This window comes from Opisthorchis viverrini, assembly GCF_000715545.1.
Source record: "Opisthorchis viverrini unplaced genomic scaffold opera_v5_349, whole genome shotgun sequence".
Taxonomy (NCBI): domain Eukaryota; kingdom Metazoa; phylum Platyhelminthes; class Trematoda; order Opisthorchiida; family Opisthorchiidae; genus Opisthorchis; species Opisthorchis viverrini.
In genome coordinates this window covers 160,161-177,329 of record NW_008752009.1, presented here as the reverse complement: position 1 = coordinate 177,329, position 17,169 = coordinate 160,161, and the positions used below count along the sequence as shown (strand labels likewise).

The 17,169-nt window shown below is 45.7% G+C and overlaps 1 protein-coding gene across 1 annotated transcript in view; it reads left to right on the top strand.

The window, feature by feature from the left end:
• Window positions 1-288: 288 nt before the first annotated feature.
• Window positions 289-17,169, top strand: part of T265_10281 (hypothetical protein) — a gene marked incomplete at both ends in the record, with an annotated part of 37,090 nt that continues 20,209 nt past the window's right edge. Inside the window, 2 exons of the mRNA XM_009176606.1 lie at window positions 289-772; window positions 11,188-11,598. Coding sequence (XP_009174870.1) covers window positions 482-772; window positions 11,188-11,598 — 702 coding nt within the window. The remainder of the gene's footprint in view (window positions 773-11,187; window positions 11,599-17,169) is intronic.

The window sequence follows — 17,169 nt, the reverse complement described above, 5'->3', positions numbered from 1 at the left end:
ACACCCTTTTTTCACTTGTACCTTTCAGGTGAACGACAGCCACTTACCGACAAGAACAAAACCGACCCGGGAATCTTGGGCAAAAGCCTCGATCCTGTGTATCAATCCGTGAATCCGTGAACCCCTGACTTTGAAGCGAACTGCTTACGGAAGGCGGAGAACCATCTACCGGATAACCCGGGGACGTGATGCAACAACCCCTGTATCTCTCAGCATGGTGTCAATCCGAAACACCTTTGAGACCTGTCTTTGTTTTACTGGCTGACAACCTGAACATTTCGACAGCGCGAAACTTTGAATCTTTGACGACTGTCGGTCGTTGGCCATCCGTCTCGTTTTGTGCTCGTCAGTCCCGAAATTTTCCCCTTCTTGTGGTCTCGGTATGTGTTGAACTGGTTCCGTTTGATGTTTGTCTGATGATCTTCCTGGGTGAGCATTCTAAGTGCGATTTCGCCTCCGTTGTAGCAGGCGACGATGTGTGATGACTTCAGCTACTTCGGACACTGATTTGGTTTCTCCTGGAAGTATCATAAAGGACAGATGGCGCGTTGTAAAAAAGATCGGGGGTGGTGGATTCGGCGAAATTTACGAGGCTCAGGAAATGAATTGCCAAGAAAAGGTTGCATTAAAACTGGAATCAGCCAGACAACCGAAGCAAGTTTTGAAGATGGAAGTCGCGGTCTTACGCAAACTACAAGGCAAGGATCACGTATGTAAATTCCTTGGCTGCGGTCGAAATGAACGCTACAGCTACGTTGTGATGACACTACAAGTGGGTTTCTGTTTTTATTTCGCTGTTCTGGTCTACAAGATGGCTAGTAGCGTCTATCTCATGGCAGTTGAAAATAGTCTAAAAGCAATTCAAACTGTAAGCCTTGTACCTGTAATTTGGGACCTTCAGCAATTGATTAAGTGCACAATTTTGTCGGACGCGGCACCAGTGGTTCAACAGGGAAAACTGAAAAGCGTTCGGCTATGAATTGATTATGAATTGTTTTGGAGACATGTGCGTGGTTCATGTCGAGACCAAGTGGATCGTTTACAATGCAGTACCAATAGAAGTGTTAACTGATAGAGTCTCCTCAGGCACGCAGCCAATTGTTGGGTGGCCATGGGAGAAGGCCTTCACGGAGGAAGAAATCCCAGGAATGCTTACCGAGGGGAACGTAGCGAGCGGAATTTCGCGTGACCGCTCACTTAGGAGAAAAATTATTTGGCACATGTATCCCTTGGGGACGAACTCGTAACAAGTGCGTCAGTGCTTTGAGTGGAGAATAGGAATCAAATGGAACTGGATGCATTAGTGGAAGAATTCTGTCATGATGGCCTTAATCGGCAGCCTAACGGGCTTCGAGATGCCGTCGAAGCGGACACTGCAGTGCAAAGCATTAGGTGTGGGGATACTGTTATTTAGGAGCTCGAATGTTAGATGAAAAATTAATCTGAAGTTGCAAATGGTATGTGGGTCTCCGAATTTATTTTGAGTTAATCTACGGAAGCTGGTGGAACCCGGTTTACTTAAATTGTATCGTCGCCTGTTGAAGTGAAGCATCGGTGTTGAACACTGATGTCATGCTGTCGATGATGATGATGATGATGATGATGATGATGACTGTTGAAAAATACTCCCTTGCCGTCCTGGAGAGGGCAGCCTACGAACGGTGTCTTGAAAAGTACCTACTCCTGAAACCTATTGAGGAGCTGAAGGTGGAATAAAAGCGGTGACAATGAGTAAAAGCGCATTATTTTAGTATGACGATCGCGGATGCACACAGGTATGTGGATTCTCCAAGGGTTTATCATTGACAGCAGCACTGGTGCTTCATTGCCGTCCAACCACGTCATTTTATTTGGACGGACAATGGATATAAGGGAAAATGATACAGAGAGATGGACCAAAAACGCCTGCGGTATCCACACCCTTCACACGCAGTCAGGCAATTAGAGCAGGAACTGACAGCATAGACTACTATTATGCTGTGGATGACGATGGCGTTTATAATAATGATGATATCGGTTATCCGGCATACCGTTAGGTGTCAAAACAAAAGAACGGACCCCGTCCTGGAAGGTGAACATCAACAACAGCGCCCAGACTTTTCGCGAAATCGTTCATTCCCATCTGCCTCGTCAAATTCTGTCAACCTCTAGTTTTCTGCCATCCCAGTTAGGCATAGGAAACAACGGTCTCAGCAGACGGTAACATGGTATGCGTAGCAAATGTCCAACCACCTTAGATCGCTGCCTTAGATGCATTCTTTGAGTGCCTGCAGCACAACCGAGAAAACATCCATCATCATTGACAACGATGGCTCGGTCATGTGCTACGCATGCCGAAACCGTCTACCGAGACGACTGTTCTCCGCACTTCCTTCAGGATTGTGCAAACCGCGAGGTGGGCAGCACATGACTTGGCAGAGAGGCGTGAAAGAGATAACGAAGAGTTTGGGTGTTGTTGGTGTTGTACGCCTTCCAGGATGGGGTCCCCATGACCCCGTCCGTGCTTGGTTGGAGACGTTGCAAGAAATGGCGGCTAATCGATGTCAGTGGCGTTTGTGTTGTCAGTTTCTTTCAAGATTGCCTGGTTGAGCGGTTGGAGGTGTAGGCACCTCAGAATGCTTGACATAGGCCAGCACCAGGTCCCCTCCCTCACCCACTCTTTTTCTCCTTTCACGTTTTACGGCAGTGAAGCATCAGTGCCAACACTGATGTTGCTGCTGCTGCTAATGATTCTCTGAGTGAAACGCCTCCTGCCTCACTAAACACTGACAGCAAATCAGTCATAAATACTGATGCTTCGCTACCATACCACCACAATTTATTTGGAAGCTTTGGTACCAGTCTACCACGATCAGTTACGGGTGCATACATCTCCAGACCTTCATTTAGACACTGGGAAGAAGCTGAAAAGAACATCATCCACGTCGATTAGCAGCGCCTCCACCCATGCACACGGGGGTGGGAGGTCACCCTGTTCAATAAATATCCGTTCTCTTATAACCATATTCTGAATTCGGTGGTTGTAGCTGATTACAACTATAGCTCTGAAACAATAGTGGCCAAAGACTCGTTGGCGTTTTAGATCCTCCTCCCAAAGTAGCTAAGCCTCGCAGCCGTACACTATCATACCTCGCATCATAGTCGGATAGCACGTCCTTTGGGACTCGGTGATGTGCCATTTTGATACCACAATTGGAGCTGATTTATAAACGCATTCCCGGCCCTTTATGTAGTTGCATCGACTTCGTCTGTCATGCTATCATCAGAGTTAATGCAACTTCCGAGATACATATAATGTTCCACAACTCCTGGTGTCACCCTTTGGATTGTTAGAGGCATATTCAAGGACTTTATGTCCCGCAGTGTGACTGCTTTTTTGTGGGCGTGAAGCACTGAAGGACTGGATGATATGAGTAAATTTTTCTGGTAATGCTTGGGCTTTCCATTCCTTTGAAAAAAGAGAACAATTTTGTCTGCATAATCCAGGTCGATAAGATTTTCGCTCAGTGTTATAAAAACCAGGGGTTTTAGGACTTCCAGGGTTCGCTGCACCTCATGAATCTTTAGATTAAATAAAAATGAAGAGATTGAATATGATTGTCGGACACTACTGTTAGTGGGAAAGCTTTCAGAGGGCTCTATACGCTCTGAAATCCCCACAAGTACTTGAATACACGCAGCACATGATATTCATGGTATTCATGATATTCACGTGTTGAACAAACGAACTGACCGACAAAATCGAATTCATTGTTCGAGTTACGGGACACCAAGATTGCAATACGCCTATGCTTATGTCGTTGCTATAAAACTTGGTGATATGTGCAGATGTGGTCCACAGTCGGAATCCCGTTTCCCTTGAGTCCCGTCTTCACGCACCCTTGTAATACTTGGTGAAATGAACTACACGAACAGCTTAGTTACACTGGAGGTCAAGCTAAATCTGTGCTTCCAAATTCAATGCGAGTGCCGCTCTTAACAAGGTAGTTTACGATTACTGTGTTTGAAGAGGTAATGCCGAACCCTAGTAAGTTAGATAAGACAGTCCCCAAAACGTACACAGAAATAAACCGGGTTTACAGGTGTCGACACTACCTGCTCATACTAATCGCCATGGGATATTCAAGTCTTACGTGATTCTGTCTGCACGTGGCAGGCAACCCTATAGAGCTTTTCACTTAACTGCTTCTCAACCGAATGACCCAATTACCGCTTCTACTTAGCGTGTGATGCACTCAATATTGAGTAGGCCTCTTGAGGAGACCGTGTTAGTGAGACACGCATGGTCGTTCCGTTCGTTATTTGGTCAGGTCATACTGACAGCTGATTTGTTTGTCGAGCTAGGCGGTTCGGTTGGTCGTGAAGAAACTTGATCGCAGAGCGGTGCTTTTCTTTTCCGTAGCAACCCACTGAGATCTACTGGTAGTCGTATGTTTCCTGCAGTAGTCAAATTAGTCAGTTAATAGAAAGTTAAGTGAATTTCCGATCGTCCACATTGAGGTCATCATCATCATTATCACTGTTAAGAACCGCTACCACAGTTTCGTTCATCAAGGGTTTGGGGGGTGGGATAAGTATCTACCCATTGGAGGTATGAGCTGACATAACTGATGCGTAAATACACAGTTGTCAGGAGACCTTTAAGCAGTGAGATTGAAAATAGAGCTATGCAATGAAGGCTTGATTGAAGCTTAGATATATGAGCGCCATTGAGGACGCGACTGGGCCATGTCTGACAATGTATCTAACCCTTAATGTGTCACATCTCGAAGTCCCCATTCGGGGAGACGGATTTCTCGCCTACTCCACAGGTGATGCAGGTTCACAAAATCTGCTCTAACCTTCCCGATCCGGAGGGAAATATCATCTCACGCGAGACCACCGGGACTGATGCAGCTGCCCAGGTAAACAAATTTGTCTACTACCTCAATGGGCTCGTCCGCAAGCATGAGGCTAGGTTCCGAGCCCACTCAGCCTTGCAGTACCACTTCACACTGACGGTGTGAAGCGCGTGTCAAACGGTGAGGCAGAATTAGCTAGATTACTTAATATTGTTTGCATTACCACGGCTTCAGATCCAAGAAGAGTTATGTCGTCCGCGTACTCGATATCTGTAAGCGGATGCCCCTTTCAGCTGTAGCACCGTTTCGGTGCCTAACTGCCATGCCACTCGAAGGTTGCACAAAGGCTGGGATGATGCCCAACCTGGACAGGGGAAGCCGAGAGACAGAGGTCGGGTTCGAACCACGGACCTTCCGCGCGGACACCCTGGTAGCACTTCAACCCCAAAGGCTTTAGAAGCTGACGCGAGTCTTCCATAATCGTATTGATGACGAAGTTGAAGAGGACAGGTTAAGTAGGACAGCCCCGTCTACACCACTTGATGTGGTGAACTCAGGCGACAGCCTCCCGTAGACCTCCACACGGCCGCGAGAGTTGGCGCACAGCGCCTTAAGGAGGGTCTAGAATTTACGGTCGACATTCTTACTCCACAGACACTGCCACAGTGCGCGACTGTCCACAGAGTCAAAGGCAGCTTTCAGATCAATGAATAAAACCAATACTGGTTGCCGGAAGCAGTGTCGCCGTTCGTCATAGCCATTAACGTTCAAACTCAGGTAAATAGGCCAGCCAGTGCGCTTTCATGAGTCCCGACTACTTTATCACTGCATGCTTGGGGCATTTCAGAAACGAATGCAACGCGGTAGCTTTGAAAGGTTGTGATGTGCAGGCGTCAGTCTTCGTTGGTACGAGATAAGCACGCCACTTATACAACTATAAACGGCGTGTGGTATTTCTGAGCCCCCCACAAGATGAACACGAGTTCAGAGCGCTTAAAGCCGCTTATCGATTCGGACTTCTCACTTGGAATTCAGTGAGATGATATGCTAGGCGTCAGCTGAAGCATCGGCTGCATACGGATAGAGAAACCTGATGCAAATAGGTAATATTGAAGGTTAGTGGGGCTGGGAAGATTTGTAAACCCATCCACCTTACGCACAGAACGAAACCTTAAGAACCAGTCGTTACTGAAGTCACCAAATATAATGCGGGAAGTGTAATGTGCAACAAAAACCGGCGCCTTGAAAGCGGGATTGAATATTTCTAACGACCGTATAGTTGGCCATCTGCTTGTGTACCTACCTCGTTCGTTCGACCTGTTGGTCTCGGGCCGTGACCTAAGTCGAGCCCTCAGTTTGTCTTATTATGCTTTTCCGCTTTGAAACATCGCTCCACAGGGCCAAATGAACCTCTACTAGCACTGTTCAACGATAGTGCTGAATTCTTTAACTAGGTTGGAGTAGCTCATACATATGCGGCTCAGTACAAACGGTATGTACCATTATCCATCTTTCGTGGGTATCGTCAGCATTTTCGATATGACAAATCAACCCCGAAATGGATTCCAGTTCACTAGCATTCGTAATCTCAGTTTCTTTCCAGATTATCTGACGGTTTGGAGGTATAGGCGCCTCAAAATGTTCCCCGTAGTCTAACACCAGGTCGCTACTTCTCGAGACTATGATAAATTTCGTGGTTTTATGGTGGTAAAACATCGCTGGCAACATTGATGTTGCTGTCTGTGTTGATGGTGATTCCTGTGAGTAGGTCCCAGAAATCTTGGTTCATTCACTTATCGTATCTCAGTTGGAAAAAATGAACCGGAAGGGACCTTATCAACTATGAAGTGAGAGATTGACCTACTCGTAACGCGGTCATTAGCTTCAGTGATACTTCTATCATACGGGACACAAGGACAGCTAGATACTGTATTCACCACCTCACGTTACTTTGAATTCTTGAACAGTGTAACGTATGCCGCCAGCTAGATGTGGTGGTCTTCCTTTAATCCAAATAAGGCTTCCCCTCTGGAATACTCTTGGGTTTCGCGTATGTTCTCCGTTCTGCGTATTTCCGCATTTTGGTCGCGTTAGAGTATACAATCAACCGTCCAGGTGGAGTCGGTTAGAGTTTTCAGTTTCGTTACTTGCATCATCATGAAGTGCATATCCAAGGGACCGTAAGTGTGGGTATCGAATTCCTTCTTCAGAGATTATGAGGAAAACCTGTTTATGTTATTTGACGGTCATATTGCTATGAAAAGCATGTCGGAAGTGGCTTTTTCGAGGTGTGCTTTTAACCTTAAGGTGTAAGGTCTTACTCCAGGTCTTCCTAACCTTTGTATTCCTTCAAAAAGTTGATAGGCTGCTGACAGGATTACTTATCATGACAGCTGCATAAAATGTGCTGTGACCGATGTATTCAATGCACGCCCCAAAGCTGAGCAGTTTTCTCCATCATGCACTATTTTTGACGTCGCAGCGGAATTTCAGGAATGCTGCAAGACCATTTTTACGAATACTTCCGACCGGAAAATCTCAAACGTCTTCACCGTTGTGTCTATCGCATAGGAGATTCTAAATGGAGCCAACCATGTTGTAATGGATTCATCCATGAACGGATATCGGCTGAGTCGGATTCGTCTGTGCAGTGGACAAGGTCTGTTAGCCTGAGGCAGTTATTGTATTTGCTAAGTTTAGCAGCCGACCACCTACCGAAGATGGCCATATTTCCCACTCCACACCCTTGTTGTCGAAAGGCGCGTAAAGAACAGACTGACGGGGCAGTCTAAATCGGAAGCAGCTATTTTCGGCTTGATCGCTTTGGGACGCGCGCATTCCTCGGTGGGATACACGTTATTTTTCATGCACTTGTTTGGAAGCTCCGCAGTCTTACTGGCTGGTCTGACGTCACTTAGCTTGTCGTATGCTGCTCTTGCGTTAGGTGAGGTTCGCAAAGCAATCTGGACCAGCCCTACGGGCAGAGTCTCGTCCCAACGCGGCGCTCATATGTTTGTTTTAATGCTTTCGGAAGATGCGGACACCGTGTGGTTTCTCGTTTTCCCTAGGAATACAAGGCTTTCCACAATAACTCCCCTTCCCGTCTATTTTTCCTTAGTTGGTTGGCAGCTAAGCCCCAGTTATCCACTGTTGGCATGTTGTCCATGAGGATGGTTGATGACGTTCGCTATGTATACACTACTAGTCACAAAATGTAGATGATTGCTGCTGCAGCGAGTGGTGTAACTCTCGGTTTCCGGGCTGAGGTTTAATCAACCGGTTGGACAGCAATACTGTTTGTTCGGTGCATAGCTGTCACATTGCCCGAAGGAAGCACGAGGGTTGAGATATTGCTAGGTTGCTCAATCCCAGACAGGAGCGATCGAGAAGCCGGGGTTGGGTTCAAACTGCGAATACTACAATCAGTAGCTTCGCACCTCGAATAACGGGCCATCTCGAGCTCGGTCTAATAATCCTAAACGATTGACTCTGCGCCGTCGGACTGCCTGCATGTGAACACTTTGTCCATAATATCCGCTACTGAATTAGCCAATTGGTTCTGGTCCTGTTACACAGTTTGTCACGAACTGGTAATCCTTCGCGAAGTGCACTAATTCGCACACTTATTTAGTTTTTGCAGGTGCCTCATCTAAATCCAGTTGAGTCTCTCAGCGAAGGCATCTGATACAAGTTGCTGTTAGTGGGATGATGTTGGTATTGACGGTGATGATGATGATTTTAATATTAATGATGAGGATGATGAGAATTGTTCAATTTTGCTTCATCCTAGTGATGTCTCAAGTAAACCATCTGTTATTGCAATGGCTGTCAAAGGGTGCTTCTTCGGGATATTCAAGAACGTGGTGGATGTTGCTTTCTCGTATGAATAAACCTTCCACATGTCGGCATCTCCGGGTGAAATAATTTTATTTACCAGTACTGACGAGGTAATCTTTCACCGCGAGTCGCTTTCGTTACTTGTTTTTGATAGATGAAACTGGCCACCAAGAAGGCCGGCGCTGTCAAATGCGCCTGTCAGGTGTGTAGTTGAAGTGCACTATTCTCTCCGTTCATTTCTGGTCTTCCTAGTGTTATCGAATCCCTGTCCGAAGAGAAAATCGAAACCGTCAGGAACTCCAATATATTCCTACCCATTGCACCTGCTTATCCTGTATCACCACATTCCGCAGTAACCGACGTTCCCTGATCCTTTCTTTCGCGTAGTGGTTGTTTCACTACTTGCGACATTTGGCGGCACATTGGTGTACAGACCACCTTCCAATGACCGAATTTCGGGACCCTACCAAAGTACAGGTCGCTAGTCTCTAAAGCACCCTTACTTTTTGCTCCCACTCTCCTTGTGGCGTTTATTTTCCGTTTATACTCTTTCTCCGGAATGGTTTTACGTGCTCCTGTCACGAATTTTTAAGCGTTCCACACCTATTCTTTCAACCAGCACTATCTGGTTATCGTTCTTCGCTGTCGCTCTAAACTCTTCGACGGCAATATTATGAATAGCGTTCCTCTAAGAGAATATGATGCGATATCCCGAATATCGTGCCAGCTAAAGCATGAGACTGCCTGTGTGTGTGAAGCAGAATATCACAAACAAGGCTTCATCTGGGATTCAATGGAATTTCCCGTTAAAACCAGATCAATTTGCGAATGAGTGTGTTTCGCGAAAAAAAGCGATTATCATTCCTATCCTCTTTAAAATATTTAACGCAATAGACGAAGCTGCTGTGCACCCCATTGCTGCCAGTTGTAGATACGCGTATGAGGCGGGAGCTGATAAATTGGTGCGTAAACACAGCACTGTAAGTGGACTGTTTAACGGGAGAATTGGAAAGGGAGCTATGCATTGAAGGCAATAGTTTGGATGCACGAGCGCCATTAAGGGCGCGAATGGCCCATCTCTAACATCGTCTCTAACCATTGATATGACCTGTCTCGGGGTCCCCATCTAGAAAGGCAGCAATGACCAGCGCAGCTGAGTTTGCGGGTAATGACTTTTATACTTTGCTGCCAAGTCACTGTTTGACCGCCTCTGGCTCGTTTATACCCTTCACGTGGTCGTACGAAAAGAACCCTTCGAGAAGGTCGGTCGATTGGCATAAGCAGCACGTGGCAGTACTCGATGTCAGTGAGCGGATGCCCAGTGAACACTTCGACCCCGCAGGCTGATAGTGGGTTTTCCTTGATCGCGACTAGTGTTGTTTGAGTGCAGATCGCCATGGATAGAATGCAGTTTTTTACTCGTCATTTTTGATGTCCCCTCTCCAGTGGATGACAACGTCATATTCATCTTGGGTAGATATCCAGGTCTGGCTGCATAATTTGTGCCTAAGCCGTTTGCTTGCTTTGCAATTGTGGAGTATATCCGACCGTGGGCCACTTTTCCTCTGTAAAAAGTGCATCTGTACGTTCTCAGCTAACATTGTCTACAGCTAATTTTTTACGGCCGTCGCCCTTAATCTGTGGTTGTTCCTTTCGGCAGAACACGGCGGTAGCTTTAGTGAACCGTGGTGGACCTTTTTAACTAGACTACTGAATTCGTTGGATGGTTAGTTGGTTTCTGGTGACTACACTGTGCACACCTCTAAACATTCGAGAGTGTGCTAGACCCCGCGTTTTCAACCGTCGTTGTCGCCTTGGGTATTCGGATTTCAAAAGATTTTGTGAGATTTACCTTGATTTCATCCTGAAGGTGGAATCAATCTTGTTGAATGCTTATGCACTGCACAGCTCCATCCTTTTTGGACCTTGTCAGTACCGCCTATCTCCCGAATTTCTAAGGAGGTTTGCTGTCCATCTGAACACTACGGTTCAGTTACAACTGACTGTTTACATTCTGTAGGGTATAGCGCCTGTTTTCTGAAGCTTTGAATTCGTCTATTCATCTGATGAGCCACAAGAAGGTCTAAATCGTGTGGACTTTCGAAGCGTTTTCATTGACCTTATAAGTAGCATTTTATGTCATGATAACAGAGCATTAGTCCTTGCCTTAGTCGCTTACCTTTAAACAGTTGTTGATTGATGTTTTCCTTGAATCTTCTACGCTCATCATCTGTCATACTTATCAGCACTCACGTAGTTGGCTTTAGTATTTGCGAACTTCTACCTCCGCAAAAATCCATTCTGTCAGTGGGACTTTTTTTGTGGTGTCATGAGTCATTTTATCCGAACTGCAGTGTACCCTCCTCCCGTTGAGTCTAACGTTCACCACATATTAGGACGAAACAATGCTTCGCAACAGTACAACAAATGGTTTCTTAGTATATTTTGATGGTGGTTTCACCATTAAGTTGTTCGTCAACTGACCCACTTTTGAATTACTTTTTATTAGGGACGAAACCTGGCTGATCTTCGGCGAAGTATGCCCCGAGGACTTTTCAGCATTTCAACCACGATGAGACTAAGTTTGCAAATTCTCGAAGCAATCGAAACGATTCATGAAGCCGGTTTCTTGCATAGGGACATCAAGCCCTCCAATTTTGCTGTGGGGCGGCTACCAACCAATTCCCGCACCATCTACATGCTGGATTTTGGTCTTGCTCGACAATATACCACGCCTAAAGGCGAGGTACGACCTCCACGCCCGGTCGCGGGATTCCGCGGAACTGTCCGTTATGCTTCACGTAATGCGCACATGAATCGTGAAATGGGACGTCACGATGACCTGTGGTCGATGTTCTATATGCTTGTCGAATTCGCTTCTGGCCAGTTACCTTGGCGACGTATCAAAGACAAGGAACAGGTTAGTCTTTTGTATTTTTTTTTCAGTTCCAGTCACCGAAGTCGTTTTTCTCTTATACGTTTTTGACTGCACGCTCGTAGCCAGTTGAAACCACATAATATCCGTTTTTCACTGGATAGAGTAGCCAAAGGCATTGACCATATTTGGTCTTTTCTGGAATGTCGCCCCCCTTCCTGACTGGGAACCAGCATGCATCCAAAATAACACTCTCTGAGGGAGGAAGCTTATCTTGCCGGGAAAACCGGTGCTGCTTTGCGTGGTACACTTCTATTCGGATGGATTATGGATCTGGTTCGTGAACTTTTTTCTTATCCAAATGGCTGACTCGTTGGACCGGACCGTCACAAGATAAAGTTTGCGTCACCACGTCAAATTTTTACTGAATCTGTAATCGAAAGCGTTCGGGAAAATAATAGGGCCTATTCGAACAAGCGGGGTGCTGATATCTTCTGAGAATGGTTATGGTAAAATCATACTACAGCGTCCCTTGGTCAGAGCTGGGGAGTTGTTTTCAGGGTTCTAAAACTTTACATAAGCTTCAGGATATGAACCAGAAGAGAGCTCTTTTGAGAACTGTTCTCCCGAGTATCCAAGGCGGGCTTCAGCTATGGTCATTCGAACACTTGATTATTTATTCTTCACGAATTCCAGAAAGTGACGTTTTAGAAGATCCCGGGAAGGCGATTTATGTGCGCATTTGTCTGGAAACGAGGTGGTTTAACTTGCGTAATTCCCTTCTTGTAATAAAACAGTGCTTCACGATTTTCGTTAAGAGTTGATTTTAATCAGGCCGACCTTCGTTATTGCTAATTCATTTGTGTGAATCGGACACTGTCAAAAAAAGTCGTGTACTACAAAGCTTTTAATCAGGCCGACCTTCGTTATTGCTAATTCATTTGTGTGATTCGGACAGTGTCAAAAACAGTCGTGTAAATATAAAACCGACTTAACTTTGTGAGTGACTGTAGTTCCCAGCTGTGTCAGGTCTAGAGTCCAAGACAGCATGTTGTGTTGCTTCCTGTTTGTCCCGTCTCCCGTCAACCATTCTATGTGGGCCCAAAACTCTTGTCTGTTTTTACTTCCTTCTTTGGTCGTTGCGATAGTTGTATCGGCCCGCTCTAGGATGACTGAAGTAATATTTGGCGGTGGTTTGAGTTTGATTTTCGCCTTCCTCGCATGTCTTCTAAAAGTCATTTCACCATTTCTACTTGCCAGGGAAGTTGAAAATGTCAAATCTTTGACTTAAGGACTGTATACTCTTCATGTTTACTAACCCGCTCAATAAAGCAGAGCAACCAGCTTATTGTGTCAAATCGTACCATTGTTTAGTTGTTGCAGTGGTGCTACAGTGGCTTAAAGACTGCACCTTTATTTCAGAATAACAGCGCGTTGCGATAATCGCCAGGCGTTTCAAGGGGTTTCGTGATAGTACATTCAAGGCCCCGGAAGGTACTTGATGGCATCCTAGATTCCGCTCACTTGTGAGCATCGCTTCTCGTAGTAATTAGTTTATCAATCAACAGGGATACCGAGCAGTCACCGTTATCGATCATTTGTTCAGGATGGTTGTCAGTTCAGCATAAGTGGAATGTTCTATTCTGTTATCTATCTCAATCAAATGACATCCCCTTCACTTTTACTCTTTTGGATGTTGCAACGCAAAGTAACTGCGGCTTCTGTCAAATTGATTACTATGGTGTCTTTCGTCTTCCAGACCCGAGTTTACTGATTATTCCTGTTCTTTGCTGGAAACCTCATAGACCCTGGTTTGTAATTATTCCCTTTCGCTAGCATTTCAGTCTTGACAGACTTTGCGGGGGAACGAAACTGTACCGGTACTGTTTCGCTGTGGAACGATGCTGTGGTGCGCTTACCTCGGTGCTGTTTAAAGATATGCGCACCTTGTTCTAATTTGAGACACTATTCCTACGCTGTTGTATGACAGCTGAGCATCAGTATCAATTTTCCCATGTGCGCGCACAAATTACGGAGGACGAAAGCATCAGGTCCCTCCAACATGTTGTTCATAATGATGTAGATGGGCACGGTGATGATATTCATTCCTGCCTAACTGGTAGAGGTCTATGGCCTGTCTCCATTAGATAATTTGATACGTAGAGATGATGGGGCTGTGAGTAATTAAAGCCACCATAGTACAAGCCGAAAATGCCAGTTAAGAACATCCAGTGTCTTCCAATGTACTTTAGTCCATGATGCGCTCAATAATCACATAATTCGTGCATCAGTTTTGAGCATTGCCCATCTCCACCACGCTCACCCTACAGCGTTTCGGAGACTAGGGGAATGTTTGTCGAAATACATGGGGTAAATGTCAACACTCCGAACTGCACATATTATCATAACAGTCTAAGGTGAAGGCTCCGAAAATCTAGTAATAATGGGTGCATTGCCTATCTACTTGGACTGTGCCCTGCTCCTAATTTCCTCACAGACTTCCCCAGTTTGTTCCGCAACCCACTATCCTCGCATTCCTAACAGTCAATCCAATCAGTTTAGATCGATTTGCTCTGATCGTTTTTCTCTCCAACCAATAGGCCAGTGGGCGTGCCATTCAGTCATTTGTTTATCCAATGACCTTTAAAGTGCATATGGTCAATTTTGTAGGATTCTCCTACTAATCCCAGCAGTTGGGTTCTTCCTCGAGAATGAAAGCGTTGCTTTGTCACTCATCCCAGTGAACCCCACTACTAACCATTTTGTGTTGTACACCGAAATAATCAATTTCCGATATATCATGGCCGGATACTGTTCTGTGCAGACTGGAATTTCACTTTGCTACCCACATTACACCGCATCAAAGATAAACAATAAACGTTTGTATCCAGTCTGTGCAATTGTAGTTCACTGCCGATTTCTGGTAATGCCACTCTTACCTTGGACCACTGTACTGTCAATTTCTTGTCAAGACTGGATTTTCAGCTCGTATCCCAGGTGTGAGGAATGTTGGGTTATTCGGGTGTGTGCTGTAATGATACGAAGGCCCAGATGATCTTACCAAAACTACATTTTTTTGCTTTTTCTTATCAATCTGCGTTTCGAAATTTATCTTGTATTGGAATGGATAGAGTCAGTGTGTGATTCTACTAAGCAACAAGCACGTTCGCTTGGTCGACTCACGTGCAACACCCGATGGCCTATCACAGGGTCATGGGTCACGTGTGCGAGAGGGATGCGAGGCGTTTTCAGGCTTTTTTTTGGAAAACATTTCATATGGCTTGGGGTCAGTGAATTCTCTAATGGGTGCCTTGGTGATACTTATTCCATACACTGACGTACAACCGATTGCTTATCGTCTAGAGCAGCACTTGTTTACTGACTGGCGAATCGATCCAGGGATTTTTTCTTTGAAATAATTAGCCTCTTCACAGAATCTTGGCATGAATATTAATCAATCCGGAAAGTATCCGATAGTTCGTTTGTAGTATATGAAACTTTCTCCTACAGCAAATTATATATTTCATATGTGTGATATCATCTCTGGTGTGAATCTGTACCTGACCTCCACGGACCCTCTGAAGCTCTTTTAAGGCTTTGGATTAGAAAGAGGGGGACTCCCTTTCCGTCATGCTAATTTCAAAATTCCCTGGATAAAACAGTTCGTCAATTCTGGATTTGTATTGTTGGTCTGCATAAATGTTTGGTTTGATATGAGTAGTTGTTTTGACTGGATGCATATGCCACACTTCACTCATGGAGTGAAGTTGACCAAACGCGTGTGAGAGTGGCAGCAAGGTCTGCAGAGGTCATTCCTGACCAAGTGTAATTCTTACCATGACGTAACTTGCTCAGCTCCCCATTGTCCCCACTGACACTCCTGTATTTGTGCATCAATTATATCAGCTACCGCCTCCAATGCGTAGCTATCTACCCCACCTCTCAGAAACATCGGCGAACGAAGCTATGGCAGTTAGAACCACTCGAACTGCAAGGACGCGGTTTATCAGCTGCTGCTACTGCTGCTGGACGTGCCTGAACGGTCTGTCGTGTAAATTGTTGAGATGCACCTGAAAATGCAGAGAAAACACCCACCAGAATCCAGCCTTCATCTTTTTGGCTGTGCGACTCATCAGTTGTAGGTACTGGCGAGCTGTTCCGACCCGCTCTGGTCCAAAAGCGTGTGCCATTAACAGGCAGTGTTTTCCTGCCAAGAATAAAAAAGCAAGTGTTCAGCATCTGGATCGTCACTGATAAGTGTGGTTGCGAAATCTATACCCAAAATCCAGATGTGGTTGTGGTAGCCTACTGCGTCGGCACAGATACGTATGGTAGTTGAATAGTTTACTGAGTTTCAGAGTTTTTATTACTAATCGAGGGTTTCACCGGTGCGTTGCGTAGCGGCACATCGCCAGGTCTGCATTGAGTCGCAGTCTACGTGATTCTATGCGGCTTCCTCCGGGAGATAGTGAGTATGATCAGTTATTCGTCGATCGTGCTCTCCTTGGTCTACGTGCAGTCGGCCCTTAAGGTACGGAATTTCATGCAATTTCACGTCAATCACAGAATTATACGAGCAATTTGAATGTGCTTGTTGCATGACTTCAGAGGTTTTTTCGCCTGGTTGCGTTCTGCTGTCTGGATATCACGCGCCAGCTGGTGATACGACTACCTGTTTTCAATACCTATCTCCCAACCACCCAACGCAGGATGCTTCAACTTGAAACCAGTCTATCGAAGCTTAGGTGGCTCAAGTGGTTGGAGCGCGAATTTACTGACCTGAAGGTCCGTGGTTCGAACCCGGCTTCTGCCTCTCGACTTCCCCTGTCTAGGCTTGGACGACCTGGAAGTATCTCAGCCCTCCTGCTTCCTTCGGGTGGCATGGCAGCTAGGCACCGAAAGGGCGCTACAGCTGAACGATTCCGATTATTTAGGTGGTTACCTAATACAGAAGGTGTTGTGCAAGTGAATGCGCCGACGTGTAGAAATATCAAGCAACATGCCATGCTCCTATGAAAGACAGGCTAAATACAAAGCCTACCATTTCACAGGACAATGACCATTGAAGTGTTGTTAGTGTATGATTATCGGTGTCCGAAGCATTTGTCCGGTCTGGTGAGAACATCGGATTGGCAATACTAAGCTAAGCCAGCTGGTTTTGGGAAGAAGGAAGCTTCCCACGACAGATGAATTAATTACACTTCATAGATTACCCTGGTCAGGACGTATATACTGCACGCCTGAAGAACACCACCTCTAGGAGCTCTTTTCGTCCAGTCCCCTGCTGGGTGGAAGTGACCGAAAAGTGGACAGTCTATGTATGAAGTATGAATGAAGTATGAAAGCACTAACCAGTGAGCTTAGTCTGATTCACGGCTGCCGCTTCTCTGGAATGGGACCCCGGGACTCAGCCCACCAATGATTTTTGACACTGGCAGAAATGGCTCAATCAGTGGCGCTCATGCATCAATTCTATCGCCAGTTCGTAGCCGCCCCATTAACGAACTAACTGAACGTGCCATCGTCTCCAATGCTTGGCTGTATCTCTCACACTTTCCGGTAATCGAAACTGTAGCAACCTGAACCAATATATTCATGGTACATGGCTTATAGCTG